The sequence below is a fragment of the Exophiala aquamarina genome (genome assembly GCF_000709125.1).
Source record: "Exophiala aquamarina CBS 119918 chromosome Unknown aczIA-supercont1.1, whole genome shotgun sequence".
Classification (NCBI taxonomy): Eukaryota; Fungi; Ascomycota; class Eurotiomycetes; order Chaetothyriales; family Herpotrichiellaceae; genus Exophiala; species Exophiala aquamarina.
Window position 1 is genome coordinate 809,364 of NW_013550587.1, and position 16,054 is coordinate 825,417.

At 51.3% G+C, this 16,054-nt stretch overlaps 5 protein-coding genes across 5 annotated transcripts; 2 read left to right on the top strand and 3 right to left on the bottom strand.

The window, feature by feature from the left end:
- Positions 1–1,512: 1,512 nt before the first annotated feature.
- A1O9_00292 (cAMP-dependent protein kinase regulator) lies at positions 1,513–2,889 on the bottom strand (the record flags this gene model as incomplete). Its single annotated transcript, XM_013409456.1, has 1 exon — positions 1,513–2,889. The coding sequence occupies one exon, from the start codon at positions 2,887–2,889 to the stop codon at positions 1,513–1,515; it is 1,377 nt and encodes a 458-aa protein (XP_013264910.1).
- A 1,811-nt stretch (positions 2,890–4,700) lies between these two features.
- On the bottom strand, positions 4,701–6,671 carry A1O9_00293 (uncharacterized protein; the record flags this gene model as incomplete). The annotated part of the gene is made up of 3 exons (XM_013409457.1): positions 4,701–6,139; positions 6,200–6,552; positions 6,649–6,671. The coding sequence occupies 3 exons, from the start codon at positions 6,669–6,671 to the stop codon at positions 4,701–4,703; spliced, it is 1,815 nt and encodes a 604-aa protein (XP_013264911.1).
- Positions 6,672–7,582: 911 nt separating this feature from the next.
- Positions 7,583–8,979, bottom strand: A1O9_00294 (N1-acetylpolyamine oxidase; the record flags this gene model as incomplete). Its single annotated transcript, XM_013409458.1, has 3 exons — positions 7,583–8,591; positions 8,646–8,695; positions 8,818–8,979. The coding sequence occupies 3 exons, from the start codon at positions 8,977–8,979 to the stop codon at positions 7,583–7,585; spliced, it is 1,221 nt and encodes a 406-aa protein (XP_013264912.1).
- A 1,494-nt stretch (positions 8,980–10,473) lies between these two features.
- On the top strand, positions 10,474–11,767 carry A1O9_00295 (translation factor pelota; the record flags this gene model as incomplete). The annotated part of the gene is made up of 2 exons (XM_013409459.1): positions 10,474–10,551; positions 10,598–11,767. 2 exons carry the CDS (start codon positions 10,474–10,476, stop codon positions 11,765–11,767), a joined length of 1,248 nt encoding a protein of 415 aa, XP_013264913.1.
- A 312-nt stretch (positions 11,768–12,079) lies between these two features.
- Positions 12,080–13,327, top strand: A1O9_00296 (uncharacterized protein; the record flags this gene model as incomplete). The annotated part of the gene is made up of 1 exon (XM_013409460.1): positions 12,080–13,327. The coding sequence occupies one exon, from the start codon at positions 12,080–12,082 to the stop codon at positions 13,325–13,327; it is 1,248 nt and encodes a 415-aa protein (XP_013264914.1).
- Between the last annotated feature and the right edge of the window lie 2,727 nt (positions 13,328–16,054).

Below are 16,054 nucleotides of genomic sequence, written 5' to 3' on the forward strand. Positions count from 1 at the left end.
CAGCAAGCCTCGGACGGGAAGGCGTAGCTGAATAAAAGCCGCGTAAAACGGCGTGAGTAATGCCGCTAGCACCAGGGCGACTTTGCCATGAGGGATGCTTTGTCCTGCTATGATTGGAGCCGACACCATGCTGCTTTTCCAGACGGGCATTCAAAGCAAGCCTGGTCGATCCTGGTCAATCCAATCATGCACCTAGCACGTACCTGTCCCCTACCTGTGCCTGTTCGGGGTACAAGCGACCGACCAAGGACGGGTCGCCAGGGGCTGAAGTGTTCAGTAATCATGATGATTGTGCCTTTTCGAATGACGTGTGGAGACAGATCGAGAAGGTTTCTAAGAAATTGGAGTGCCGAGTTTGGAGAGCGTCTACGGCCGAGAATGTTCCGCGGCCACGGTTGAGGTCGTCGTACACGGCACCCTTGACTCGTAGCAGCCATGTCGTAGTCAACAGTGACTCGTGACTTGATTGATCGGGGACGGTGTGCATCAGGTACGGGCCTTGGTGATAACAAAGCTGGAATGAGGTAGCCCTTACCGGACGAAACAGCTATCAAGCCTTGGCAATTGAATCTGTAACTTAAGACCCAGACCCAGACCCAGACCGACAGCGAGCATCAGATTCCAAGAAAGCCAAAGAACGAGGAAGTGGCGTGAATGGGTGGGTGAGCGGCGAAGCAAAGCCTTGAGACAGTACTTCTTATATGAAGGCGGCCCTTTTCCTCCATCTCACATCTCTCAACCTACATGCCATAAATCACTCGGAGGCCGTCAGTCAGAGGCGTTTAGACCCGCAGATCAACTAGATGTTATTCCATACGTATGAACGACCCTTGCATCGGCTCCTTGATGTCATTGGTTTACTCCGTACGGGAGAGAGAGATTCCTGATGGGGGCAAACTAATCTGGCATGGTGAGTGGAGTCTGAATGGAGGTCAGACATCCTTTTGGACGGATATGGTACTCGAGGCTTGGGTTATATGAGCATGAGACGGGGTCGGACAGCCCGAAATGGGAATTTGAGAGCCTTTTGAGACGAGATCTACAAGGACTAGTGGGTGAGCCGGCTACTCTATGCTGGAGCCACGCATCATCGTATTCCACCCCGTGATCGAAAAGACTGAAGCACCAAGGTAAGACATCAGTAACGTTGCCAAAGGCTGTTAAGCTGCTAGCTACCTGAGACTCTTCACGAGATGAACAAGCTACAGCGATCTCGATACACCGCGGCTTTTGGTGCCAAAGGTGTATATCGACACGCCAGGTATCCTTGGACCATTTCTTTGTCAAGTCAGTATTGGGGACCAAACACGAAACCTCCCAACACCACCCCCTTTGAACAATCGAAACGAACCGTAATCAATACTCATATTTCTGGTATCCCTTCCCACCAAATCATGCATGGTATTTCCGCAGATGCACGGGATCTCAGTTTCTTTTCATTTCTTCTTTCGTCAACCTGCCGTGAGGTCATGGCATCTGTGTTCACAGTTCCAACTTTCCAATCAGTTCTTCCTAAGTCACAGTCTTCTGTTGGCTCAATGGATCCAGGTCTGCACCCTCATACTCTTCACGTCTCATAATGCCCTCAACAGGGCCTAGAAGACGCTTGAATCCATCTCTACCCAGTTTGGCCACTTTGACGTTGGTTTTAGCTACGACGCTGGCGGCACGAGGCTTGTCGTCTAGCAATGCCAATTCGCCAAAGAAGTCACCACGATGATATTCCTTGACAGATTTCGCAACTCCGTGTTTGAAGGCCGATGCCTCTCCGGCTTCGAGCAGATAGAAAGCATCTCCGGGCTCTCCTTCTGTGATGATATTTTCGCCTTCGTTGAATTTGACAGTCTCCAATGCATCTGCGATCTTCGCACGCTCGTAAGGCTTGAGAGTTGAGAGCAGTGGGACTTCTTCGAGGAAACCTTCATACATCTTCCGCTTTTGGGAGGCGTTGTCCATCAGAATTCGGCGGAAAGTGATACGATCCAAAGCCCAGAGCAGGCCACCCTTGCCTGCGCTGACGATGGTTGCAGCCCGGGGTGCATTGTACATCAATGCTAATTCACCAAAGCTACCACCGGGTCCAATGGTTGCGACTTTGTTACCCAAACCGTCAGGTCCAGCTTCAACTGTTCCACTAGGGTTGATGTAGACATCGAAGTCGCCAGACTCGATGACGTAGAAGAAATCACCTTCATCGCCTTGAGTAATGACTTTGATATTGGCGGCGGGGATAGACTTCTCGACCAGGGCGTCCAAGACCAAGGAGAAGGATTCTTCATCCAAACTCGAGAAGAGAAAGTTACCGGCAACTGCATGTCTGAGTCGTTCCAGTTGATCGGGGCTTTTGTGATGTTTTGGAGGTTTCCAATTGCCAGAGTCAGCGTCTGGTTGCATGGACTCGGCCGAGACCGAGGTGCGACGACCAGCTGCATAGTTTGCTGGAGCTTGCTGTGCTGATGAATCTGTCTCTTCGCCTGCACTGGAGCCTAGCCAGTTGCCAAACAAGCCTCCGGCAGCGGCACCACCAGCTGCAGCACCAAAGGGGGAAGCACCGAAGGGGGAAGAACGATCGGCTCCGCGAGGAGACTTGAAGGTGGCATTGGTGGGGGAGCCAAAGCTATCACGTTCCTCATCCTCCTCTTCTATGCTGTGTGGGTTTGTGCTTGCACCGAAAGGGCTGCGTTTGTCAAAAGGGCCAGCAGTATCAGCCATCTTGCCGTTGGTGCTGGAATGGGTGGCGAGCTTGGCTGGTAAGTGAGCGCTGCGCTCGGATTCGAGCTTTTGGTGGAAGTAATTGGCGCAGTATTGAAGAGGGTCGTTGGTATTTGCCTTTTGTAGGTCTTGAATCAGAGCATCAACGATAGCTTGGTGAGTAGCAGGGAGGGACATTGGTATGCGGAGCCTGAGTGAGGTTCGAGATGTGGGGGATATTGGGGACTCGGAGGCGGCTGTTTTTGGCTGGGCTGCAAATTGCAAGACCAGGCAGAGCAGAGCAAAGGCCTAAGAGTGGAACTGGAGGGACTGCACACTGCACACCGGACAGGTAGATGAAGCTAAAAGGCGGATCCCAATCCGTTTGGGAGTGGCCTGTGTCTGCGTGATGGGGAGGTTCTGGTTCGTGACTCGCGAGATGCCTATCCCAGCATGTGGTTTGAGGATGAGTGGCAGAGTGCGGTGCACAGTGGAGACAAAGAACCGGACAGGGAAGGGTAAGGCCTGGAGGGTGGGGCGAGATAGGACTCTAGGAGTGGTTTGACTCGCAGATGACGCTATGGAGATAGAGGGGGAGACGAGATGCGGTGCGGTGCGGGCGTGACTTTTTGGGTTGAAGGTTGTCGGTGGTGGTTTGTTTGTAAGCTGGCGTGAGATGGGCGATGACGATAAGGAGAATAAGGATGCAGATGAAGATGAAGATGAAGATGGAGATGGATGGAAGGAAGAGGATGAATCGAATTCACCTGTGACTGGACCTGACTTGACTCGAGCAGGGAGGGGAAAGAGAAGAAAAGGGTGGAGGCGGATCGATCCAAGGTCCAAGGTCCAAGGTCCAAGGTCCAAGGTCCAAGCTCAACGACACGGGCATGGGCATGGGAAACAGAATTATTATCACGGAAGAAGAGGCTGATCAAGTACAGGTTGTTGTCATACTATGGTAAACCGCTTCCACCAACGCAAGTTCTCTGTTATTGCGTCGTGAGATCGGTGGCTGGAAGGATGAAGCTCTCGCATCTCTCCTCTTGTCTCTCCAGCCGGGCTGCTATTCTGCTGTTTGTCCCTATCTACTGCCCGTGTCCATCTCAACAGCGATCGCTGCGAGTATGTACCCCTCAAAGCAAGCCCGCCCCCGAGAGTCCCGGCAACCAGTAAGACAGAAAATGAAGGAGCAAGCTATGTCATCTTTCCCAACTTTTGGCGGTCAAGGCGAGCCCCTGCAGCTGATGATTGGGTTGCGGACGCCACCAGAAGCATCCAGCAAATGCGGGTGTTGCAGCTCCCTGGAGTCTAAGACCCGGACGGCCAGAGCTCCCAGCATCTCTCGAGTCTCTGAGACGGCACGAGGAACTTGGAAGAAAGAGAAGAACCGACTCTTAGTCCGTCAACGTACTCCGTACTCCATCCTGCGTAAACGACAAGGGTAAACGTACTCGTAGCGAAAGGCAGACTGTGATCTGTGATCTTTGATCCATTCCCTGGGCGATCGTGATCAGCCCACCTTACCGACTGCTTCCCGCCTTCGAGAAGTTCGAGAACGATTCTGGAAGTTCAAAGTCACCCCCTATCATTATCACTCCTCACTTACATATCATTACCAGGTGCTCCGTACCGAGCACTGTCCCCTCATCTTCACCTCCCATGCATATGTTATCCGGGCAACGTCCTGTATTACAATACAACCAAGAATTGATTACCATTATACCCAAAAGCCTCATCTCTCCTAACCGAACGTAAAACTGATGGGGATATCTACAAGACACGTTCAAATCCGTAATCAATGGGATCCGCTGTCCAGCCCAGAGCAACGCGCCATGCTTTCGCAATGCACTCCTACCTCCCCCTGCATGTCCTGTTGTTTGCTGACACGATACCTACTTCCTGCTACCTGCGAACCCCTTCCCTATGCGACCCACCAAGTCCCTTCCCCTGCCTTCCGTGATCTGCCTCTCGGTCGCTGTGTTTCCCCTGCTTCAATTGCTGTTCGTTTAATCAAAGATTTTCTTGAACAATGAGCTGATGCGGTGTTTCTTCTTCTTTTCCTTGCTTGCTGACCCTGTTGCAGGGCTGGTGGTGGGAGTCGTAGCGGCTGCTTTCTTCGGTGTCTCCGTGGCACTGGATGCCGCCGCTGGAGTCTCCTTCTTCGTCTCGGGAGCAGCAGCCACTGCAGCAGGTGTTTCCGTTTTCGCCGCATCCTTGGGTGTCTCAGTCGTGCTTGGAGCAGCCGCTGCCTCGCCTACCTTGGTTTCCGGTACGGTGGCGTCGGCGGCGGCCTCATTTTGCTTCAAGTATTGGACCGCAGGCTCATCAAGGAGGGTAGGATCTTCAGTGCCGTCCGACAAGGCGGCTGCCGCCGCTGGAGACACGCCCGGGGCAGATCCCGATGCATGTGGAGGAGCATATTCAGTGTTGTCACCCTCCGTCTTCTCGGCTGGTGCCGTTGTGTGCGGCAACGACGTAGGGGCTTCCGCCGCATCTGTACCATCGGCAACGGCTGCTGCTGCGCTAGAATTGGTGCCTAGTGTCCCTGCTGGACCACTTGGTGAGCTGGGAGTCGCAGCAGTCGCAGCGGGTGCGGTTTCTGACGTGGCAGCAGCAATGGTCGGTGCTGGCTCACTAGCCCCATCGGTACTTGGGATCTTCTTCAGGAGTTCTTGTTCAACCTCGGATTTCTCCTTTACTGCTTCTGCTGATGTCGTCGCCTCAGGAGACACATGCGCCTCGGCAATCGACTCCTTGACAACTTCGGGCACGGTCTCAGTGGTGGCTCGTACATCATCGACAATGGCTTCCTTTCGTTCTTCCAATGGTACCTTTCCAGCTAGCTCGGCGGTGGTAGAAATTGGTGCAGCTGAAGTGATGGTTGGGCCTGCGTCAAGAGTCTTGCCTGCGTCGGCGCCCATGGGAAGAGATGATTCGGGGATCAAATTCTCTTCCTTTTTGGACGACAAAGCTGCCTCTCCTGCTGTTCCGAGTCCTACCGCAGCAAGCGCACCTCCAAGGAAAGGGACGCTTGAGCCTGCCTTTTCGTAGTCTTCTTTGGACGTGGTGGCCGTGGAGTCAATCGTGTTGGAAGTGACTTGTCCTGCTTCAGGAAGCTTCTCTCCTGCTGGCACATCGACAGGATTTCCTGCACCGACTGATGCGGGAATAGGGTTCACGCTAAACGATTCTGGCTCTTGTCCTGCCTTCTCGTAATCCTCTTTAGACGTTGTCACACTCGACTGGAGTGTGTTCGCAGTCACATCTGATTGAGGTGGGAGCTTCTCGCCGGCGGGCACGTTGACTGGGTTAGAGTCTCCGCTGGTTGCTGGGAGAGGGCTGACGCCGAACGAGTCTGGCTCCTTCATAGGTGTCTCCGGGAAAGCTCCTGGCGGGCTACTTCCACTAGTCTCTTTGGTAAGAGCAGATTCGCTGGCTGGAGTAACTGGTTGGGGAGTTCCCAGTTAGTAAAACATGGGCCTTCAGTGGTCGAGTTGCAGCTCACCTTCTGATGCCTCTTTCCTCGATTCCAACGGAACCCCTCCGGCAAGTGCGGCGGTTGTGCTGGTGGGTGCGGCGCTAGAGGTAGTTACAGCTTCAGGAACAACAGCTGCCTTGGTCTTGATCTGGTCGGGATGAAGAACATTGTTGAGGTTACCATGGCCATCATCCTCTTGGGGTGCGGTGGTATCGATGGTCCAGACGTCATCAACCACGAACTTGTAGAGTATTTTCTTGTCTGCTTCCGACAACGTAACCTCCTTCTCCCAGATTTCGCCAACTTTATTTAGTTGCTCGCTTTTGGACCAGTCATCGAACGTGCCAGTGACATGAACGTCGTTGGCGTTGGGGTGCGGCCTGTTCAGCACAAGCGTCAGCGCTTGCAGCTAGCGAGACACACTCGGTTTAGGGGCCTGCGCGGGGAGCACCAGGAGCGGTGCGCAGAGTACTCACCATCTAAATACAAAGGAACCCATGGCTGTCAGTGGTGTTTGAAAGGCAGCTGAGAATGGTTGAACTGGAGAATGAGGCGATGGCGCAATGCGTAGGCAGACGACAGCTCTCAAGGAAAAGCTTGGGGCACGGTCGAGTTTTTGGCGGGTGGAATGACAGCTGAAGATCAGGCACTGCTGTGTAGAGAGGCGGACAGAGCACCCTTGAAGCGACGAAGAGAGATGAGATGAGAAAGCAATCGCAGCGCAAATCCTTCTGTAAATGAAGGAGGGTGGGATTGTTGTGAGTTTCAGTTGACTTGGTCAAGAGGCAGGCAACGGTAATGATGGGTAATGGTGCAATGCAAGATGCATGGAAGAAGAGCAGAGTCCGCAGCCTCCTCAGGTGGCAGGTGGCAGGCAGGTGGGTGGGTGCTCGGCGGCTGATGCAAAGCACCTGCAGTCTGCAGGTAATCAATCAATCGGCGGTGGACAGTGTGTGCGGCAGGCTGTGTTTGGCGGTGGCTGGAGCGCCCACTAGTTACGTATCAGGCCCTTACTAGCAGCCTGCTAAACACGCCTAAGATCATCCTGTGGGGTCCCCAACGCGTCCTTCTGGGCGTTTGATAGGCGTCGGCTGCCTCTACCTCCGTGCACTAACCCACTAGTTTGTCACTTGACTGAGAGAAACGTCCCACTGCAGCAACCCATCGTGCTCAATAGCCATCTCCCTGGTGACAGTACCTTTTTGTAGTCATTTTCACTATCAATCCTTAGTATTCGACCATTACGAGTACCAATTCGGGAAGGGTGAATGTATATTCTTTGGAAACTGTCTGATACCACAAAGACGGACCGACTAACCAGGCATATAACTACCGAAAGGCCCGTACGGAGTAACGAATCCTCCTCACACCAAATCCAAGTGCACGCCATGACATCAGAGCGGGTCAGTTCTAGTCTTCAAGTCCGTACGTCTGGAAGCTCGTGACATGCCACCCGTTGGTTGCATTATATTCCGTTGCCTGTGTTATGCCGTAAAGCCTTTCATACCGCGCATAATCCGTGCAATTCCCATCCTGGTTCAGGCAACTCGCCACAGCTTCCCCCACAAATTGGCCCTCGAAGTATGCTCCTTGCAGAAAGCCAAAGTACTCGGCGCTGGTGGCCTCACCCGCAAAGTAAAGTCTTCCAAGATTGGCTCGGAGGTTCTGATGTTGCTCAAGAGTCACACCGATCGGCCAGTTTGAATAAGAGCCAAAGGTCCATGGTTCAAGGCTCCATCTCGGATACATAAATGCCGTCGGCATGGGCACGTTCTCTGTGCCATACATGTTTCGAAGGACCTCCAGAATCTGTTGCTTGGTGACTTCCTCGTCTTGTGCTTCGACGGTAAAGCTCTCTTCTTCGACCACTGTCACAAAAAGTATGCCGCTGCCAGGCAGGAAGCCCTCACAATCGATCGACTGGAATGCCGGATAGTATCCTCTTGTGAGCGGGTCGGCGTAGAGGAAGAACTGATTGCTTGTATTCCAGAAGACCTGGTCTGATGGAAATTGCATAAATATTTTTGTATACGTACCCATTTGAAAAGTTTCAATCGAGTTCTGTTTCCAGTCGGGTAACGGAGGGTCAAATGTGACAGCCTCATGTTGTAGAACACCCACACTGAATGTACATATGGCGTATTCAGCCTCGATACAAGATCCATCTTCGTTCGTGATAGTAACACCATCGTCAAAATACGAGATATTGGTCACAATCGTGTTGAGGAGCATTCGAGGATCTTCGGAGCAGTCAAATTCCTCGGTACAGTTCAGAAATTCCGCCGCCTCACCCCTGATGAAGACATTGAAGCCTCTTGAGTCCATTACGAAGTTGTTCTCCTCACTGTACTGATAGAATGTCGTGTTGTAGTTGGTAATTGTGAAGAGGGCAGAGGACACTTCTGGTGGATACGAATACCTATGAAAATTTCTCAGACGGTGTAACTGCAAATCATCAAGAGACAAGACTTACTCCCAGTCGAAGTAAAACCATTCAAGCACACTCATTTGGGGGTCTTTCATCTGCCGTGGCCGCGGATTAGCGGTCCATTGCCATAGTCAGGGAACAGATCCTCCCTCGAACGGCTGGCTTCTGTTCAAGTATAATGAATCACTCAACAGGGGACGTAGAGACAGCCACTCACAGGCTTCCAACCGGCCAAGCTAAGCCCGGCCCTCACCGTGTAATCCAACAAACCTTCACTGAGGATCACTCCCGTATTCTGCTCTAATTGCGCGTAGGCGTCATCAAGGTCGGCCAGCAGGGGGAGATAATCAACTGCTCCGGTTTCATTGAAGGTTTCCATGACTTCATAGTCGGAGTATCTGTGCTAACTCAGCATTGGGCCTGTGGGTTGTTCCGAGGCTGCTCACGTATTCTTGATATCGTACTTTTGTGCCTAAGTCCATATCAATGACCGAACAGGAAATCAACCAAGATTGAGGTCTCTCTACCAAGCGCCAGATGGGGTTCTCTGGACCATCTCCACTTTGAAGTCCTTGGACCTTGTAGATTCTTAGCTTTACTCCACACCAACAGCACCGGTGTTGATACCCAGTTTGCTCCTAGCTCGATGGTATATGGGGTTCCGTCTTCTTGCACTCCGAACGTTGTGTGAGCTACACGGCCTCCGAGATGCCCGAGATACTCGATAATGAGAAAATCATCGATCGATGCGTTCGAAAGTGCTTGCTAAGCTAGATCAGGCATGGAAACCCTATAAATCGCGCCGACTCACCGCTGCAGTAACTCCGGCAACACCGCCGCCACTGATTCCATGAGGATTCTGGTGCTTGTGAACATGAATGAGCCTTACAGAATAGCAACCTGCGTCCGCCTACAGCTTTCTTGTCGAGGAGTCGGCGCTGCCACGCAGCCCCTCGAGGAAACCAAAGACAGAAGCAAGAAGACAGAGAGGAGAAGGAACTCCATTATGACAATTGCAATGTCCAATGCCCAGGAGAGAATCTCTAACGCAAGGAAGGCATCGAGCTTTTCAAGACATGAAGCTCGAGGCCCCGTGGCCACTGTGTTATCCGCAGCATATTCCGGGAGCTCGTAAATATCTGATCATTGCCCTTTTTGGCAGGTTCAAGCTCAACACCGGGAAATCTCATGATCTTCTTGTGGGTCTCTCAAAAAGCCTTGAGAATGGAGAGAGATTGACCTACCGGATGTGCAATCGACATAAACCTTAACGGTGACGCCAAAAGCACAGCAAGAGTGCCCAGCGATCAAGAGCAGCTAGGTAGAATTTGGCAATAAAATGGGCAATGTGACTTGCGCAAAGCCAAGAGTCATTATCAAGGTTCCAGATGCACTGGGAGAAACAAGGTGTGCATGTTCATGAAGTCTGGGATAGACCCCAGCTAGGGCATCACAGTCGGCTAGCCTGCCAAGATTAGACAAGCCATCCTCGGCAGGCAGCTTATCGTGATAGCTTCATCCTCCAGTCACAAGTCACGTCTACGCCAAGCAGCCAAGACGTAGTGATACCTTCTGCGGAGGAAAACGTGCAGTCTTGATCGCGCGCCCGCACTCAGTCCTCCATCTGGAAGTCCTCAGTACTAACTAGCAATGCCATTACTACATACCCTGCCATTATTTGACCTACCACGACTCATTGCGCCTTAACTTGGTGGTTTGAACCCATAGCAGGTGAGGTTCTAGACACAAACAGAGAAAGTCGACGCGACGCCCCTGAGGCTCCTAGCGGCCAATATCGCCAGTCCCTGGATCAAGGCTGCAACGGTGACCGTCACTCCTAGGGGGATTTGACTCTTTGTGTACCGAAGTCAACATGCGTCTTGTCAAGCGCCACATAGACAACGACGGTAGTGGGACCATCACGCTGTGCCCGGAAGAGCCAGAAGACATGGTAAGACGCACGATCTCACCAAATATCTCCATCTGAAAGTTCCTAGTGGCATGCTTACAACCTCATTCGACCGACAGATCTCTTGACCGCTTCTGCAATCCGTCGAGTCACAAATGAGGCGGCATCAACTGGCTCAACATCCTCCCAGAGAGTACATACAAACCTTACCATTCGAGTTAAATCTTTAGACTTCGATCCGCAGGCTGGCCAACTGCACGTGTCTGGGCAGATCGCTCGAGAAAACCGCTTCACAAAGATTGGACAATTCCATACACTTGATCTTGAGTTGCAACGCAATTTTACCTTGGAAAAGGAAGTCGAAGGCATCCATGGAGGCGCTGGCTGGGATAGTGTCGCACGCGCACAACTGGAAGAGGCGATTGATCAAACACGAGGGACTGAAGCCGTGGCTGTCGTGATGCATGAAGGCCTTGCAAATATTTGCTTCATCACACAGTTTCAGACTGTACTGAAACAAAGGGTTGAGGTCACTGTCCCTCGCAAACGTACAGGGGCTGGTAGATCTGCCGATCACGATAACGGCCTGTCAAAGTTCTTCTCTACCGTTCTGGACACCTTAATGAGACAGTTGGAAAGCCTAATGGAAGGAAAGGATAGCAGCACGAGTTTCCCGATCTTGCTTGCCAGCCCAGGCTTCACGGCAGCCGGATTCCTCAAGCAGATCAATGAAACTGCAGCCACAAAAGGAGACAAAGTCCTGCAGGACCTTGTCAAGCGGAAAGCCTTCATTGTTATTCACAGCAGCTCCGGTCATTTGCATAGTCTGAACGAAGTCCTGAAGAGCCCAGAAGTGTTGGTCAGGCTGAAAGACACGAAATACGCCCGAGAGACTTCGCTAATGGATGATTTCTATGCATTGTTGCGCAAGGATGATGGCAGAGCTTGGTATGGACCAAAGGAAGTTGAGACTGCCGTAGACAAAGGTGCGGTAGGTCGAGGGGGTGGGGTGCTTCTCATCAGCAATGCTCTATTCCGAAGTCAGGACATAGGAACGAGACGGAGATGGGTTCGACTCGTAGATCAGGTTCGGGAGGCTGAAGGAGGAGAAGTAAGAGTACTGAGTAGTGACCATGAAAGTGGCAGAAGACTTGAGGGCCTTGGTGGGATCGCAGCCATATTAACCTTTCCCATAGAGGAGACAGATTCTGACGGCGAGGATCCTGATGTCGAAGGTAATGGCAGCGAAGATCCGTGATCCAGGTTGTTGAACCAAGAGCCTTGTTTTCAACACATCAAACATAAGCATAGTCCAAAGTGCATATCTGTGGGGATGGTTTGAGGCAGGCCGAAAAGGGTTTCCACAACATCAACTTTTGCGGCCTTGTCCCCTCATGTTTGTTGCATTTACCCCACTACCGTATAATACGAACCACGCGCGGGAGTTAGTTTTTCCGGGGTGTGACGTGCATTCTTCAAGCCCCATCGATCTCCAAATTCCAGGCGCGATCAACCCCTGCAAAACAAATTGCACCTTCCATGATCAAGCCTCCATCTCACTCTTTTGATCATGCCATGGGCTCCAAAGCCTCCTATGACCTTGAAAGAGGCAAAGAAGGCATACAAGAAAGACAATACCGGGTTTAAATTCACACCCTCACAGCTGGCACGCGCCGACCGACAAGATGCGCAGGAGGACAAGCGACGAAAAGCTCTAGAGAAGCAGCAGACAAGAGAAATTAACAAACGCAAACGCGAAGACAAGGCAGAAAGAGATCGCGCAGTCAAAAGACAGATGCTTGAGGAAGGCCGCATCACAGTCGAGGACACTTGGGGGAAAGTAAACGCCAGTCAACCCCGATTAAACAAATTCTTTGCCCAACCACCTACAGCGATTGGTCCCGCATCACATCTGCGTCATGAAGTAACAAGAAAATCTGACGACAATGCCAACAACAAATTATCGGATTGTTTAGAGCCAGAGCATGATAGCCGTCAAGAGACGCGTATAGTTGAGGCGAAGAATGGCACTTGTAGAGTACAAGACACTAGTGATTCAGATGCTTTGTTGAGTCCCAGAGCATCGTGTCAGGATCCAGAGTCCGTTGATGTCAGACATTCTCTCACACCGCCTAGACCTTTGCATAAACATTCATCTCCTCTTCAAGAGGTACGCCCCTCGCAACTCAATGCGCAACCAAAGCCAGGGGTCAACGACTTTACAGCCGCTGAAAGTGACCATGGTATCGAGGAAGATTTCACTGATGGCCTTAACGATGATGAATTTCTAGAGTTTTGCGACAAACAGAATGATATCGGCGAGGGACATGACTCTTCAGCCACACCACTTAGTGAGTCGGGAGATAAGGCATCGCCGAATCTAAGCCCTGACGATCATACAATGTCTACCATTGAACTTATTCCTCAGGAATCCCGAAACAAGGAGAAGCATACACCCACTGCTCTCCCTGCGAATGATGATACCCAAGAGCCTCCGCCAGCTGTGCTCATCGAAAGTTTCAGCGCCTTTTTTAACGAAATCGACGAGTCCGAACTCATAGCCTTTGCCGAGCAGGTAGAAGCCAGTATGGGAAATTCGCCTCAGGTGTGTTCATTGTCGACGAAAGCTATTGAGGAGCATTCACCAGCAGTATCGAAACAGTCAAATTTTCGGCCTGCTGTCATAGAATCGAAACCACCATATGTCAAATCAAGGAAGCGCCGTATGCCTTGGGACGATATAGACGGGCCAGGACCATCGACACAGGCGGCCATGCTAGAACTCTTGGAACAGGCAGAAGCGCAGATGCAAACATGAGCCATCTAAAATCGCCCGCCTACATTACTGCCCCCAATGAGGTTCTGAAGTCAACGATAGATCGAATCTTGTCAGAGATCGTTGCATTAGGGAGGAGAGGGCGTTCGTTGCCCGTTGAAAAATTTGCACCTTGGAGGTGTTTGGATAGCGCATACTGTAGGATCTGTGAAGTGTAGGTCTTTCTTGCATACTTGGCTTGGATAGGGGGCATACCGGATAAGCTTGACCACCGAGTCGCGGACATACGAAAACGAAATGAGACACGCTAGACTCAGCATTAGATTGCACGATTTGCATTACTATGGGAGGTAGGACCACGTTGCACTGCATATGATACCCGGGGCGCAGGTTAGCTAGCACAGGTCTGTAAGAGACAATCAGCCAGATGCAGAATGAAGAAATGCTCGTTTATCTGCACTTAATTATCAAGATCCACCGGATCCATCTTTCCTTTTCTGCCATGAAAAGCATATTTCAATCAAAATTGTCAACAATCTTGCCAAGTCCTTTCCTCATCTCCCATGAGTGTGTTCTATCGTGTGCCCATTATCGTGGAAACGATGGGGTATATGTGCAAGCCCGAATCATTGTACATTTAGTTGCTAGGTTGTAAAGAACCACTTCGTTAGCCCGCCCCGAGAACCGTGTCCTGTCCTGTGCTGTCTGTTGGAAGAATGCAAAAACAATCAGCAGACATGTCTCCAGCAACGAACACCGTGTGTGGAGGAAACAAATTGAACAAGAATCATGCTCAAACATCAATCTCCTTTCTACCCTCACCGGCCTCTTCATCACCCTTCTTCGACGATCTACTGCTCCCATGGCCACAATGGGCACCGCCCTTGCCGGACATCTTGCTCCAGCCATGGGTCTTCTCGTCATAGTGTTAAACAACGACAGGAATGAGGATCATGAAAACAATCAAGCAATCAAGCCGGGTGCCCGCCCTCTAGATGCCAGGTGGTTGAATATTTGGTCTCCGAAGAGCGGGAAGCCAGGGCCGAAGAAGGATCGCAGCAGAGAGTTGGCGGCGATGCACGACGCGGCGAACATCAAGTACCTGCTGATCAGGTAGCTGAGGCCTTGCAGGAAGGTGTAGAGTCCACCGAGCAGCTGGTCGATGATCAACGCGATGAATGGAAGCCAGCCATCGCCTACGTTCATGCCGTGTACTTCTAAGAGACGGTTGGATAGGCTCCTAGGAACAGATAGATCAATCTGTACACGAAAGACATGTCGAGCGTAAGAAAAAAAACAATTGGTTCGGTGACGAGCAGCCTGGCCGGACGCGAGACATTGTTGCTGATGAGTTCCCTGGAATCGACTTCGATCTCTTCGTGTTTGGCATGGATGGCAAAGTTCTTAGATAGTCTCGCGGCAGATGCGGCGTGCCTTGGCCACCAGGATCGCTGGTGCGTACGACTCGATCAAGAACAACGTCAGGCCGAAACTGAGTCACCCTATGATGCTGGAGATATACATGGCCCACCACCATCGGAGGGAGGCGACGAATGTGATGAATGCAAGTATCACGGACTGGGCCAACCTGTGGAAGGTAAAGTATAGTTTGGAACGAGTGGCAAGAAATCCTAAGAGGGAGTAGACGTACTTCTCAGGAAAAGGGAAATTCTGAGGATGCTAAGGATCGTAGTAACTGTCAAACTCGACAATATATTCCTCACTCCTGTTGCTAGGGACGGGCCTGCAGGCTCCCAGTGTGGTTGTTGTCCTTGAGGTAGCAATTGAAAGTTCGCGAAGTCGAGCAGATGGTCGACTTCCGAATAGTGTTCAGATATTGTTTTTGTTGCGTCCGGAGCCTCTCCAACCTAAGTGGGTGTAATGAACGAGTAGTCGTAGCGTGCTTAATGGCTGTTAGCTAAACAGTGTCAGATGTTCGATTCTATGGAGTTGTCCTGTCAGGTCTTGGTCTGTACATAAGTCGTCACCGTTGGATGTCCATAGCCTTTCGATATCTGGGCATGAGTGGCGATGTACGATAGTTGGTCTTCTCTGTCTCTATTCGCATCGACTTCGGCATTGATCAGGTCTCGGCAAGGATATCCATGAGTGCGGGAGGATTTGTTCCGATACTTTCGACCCGTGTCGAGCTTTTGGTAGTGACTTTGAAGATCAGTATCCATTACGAAGAGCTTCATTGTCAATAGCCAGCACTTCGTCTGTTGTATATCTCGAGCATTCGTGTAAATTCCGTAGCGGATGCTCGGGCTTTCTAGTATCGAAGAATTCGGGCCATGTCTCGTGGAGTCGTGGTAGAGGATGTTTCAGCAGAACCCCTGCTCTCTACCGGATGTGGAACATACCCACCAACGACGCTTAGGCACGGATAAGAGTGCAGCTGGCAGCATTTTCGACACTGATGTCATTCCCTCTATAGAGAGGGTTGACATGTCTTGCAATTGGAGTGGATCTTGGTGTTTCTTTTGTTCTTGTCACTAATGGAAAAGAGAAATGGAGGAAGAGGTAAGTTGCTCTTAAGTTAGCTGGGAGTCAATTCGCGGAATCACCCCTTGCAGGATTTTCCCTAGTAGGTCCTCCGAATGACAGCGTCTTATATAATATTGTGCGCCATTTAAGGCTCGCCCAAATCCCGGAAATTCCATCAGGAAATTCCTCTGCATCAAGGCTCCATTGGAAAGTTAATCTGTGTCAGCGAGCTTTATATCCTCCGCGGAAGGCTAGAGCATCGGACGAAGTGAGAGCCCTCTT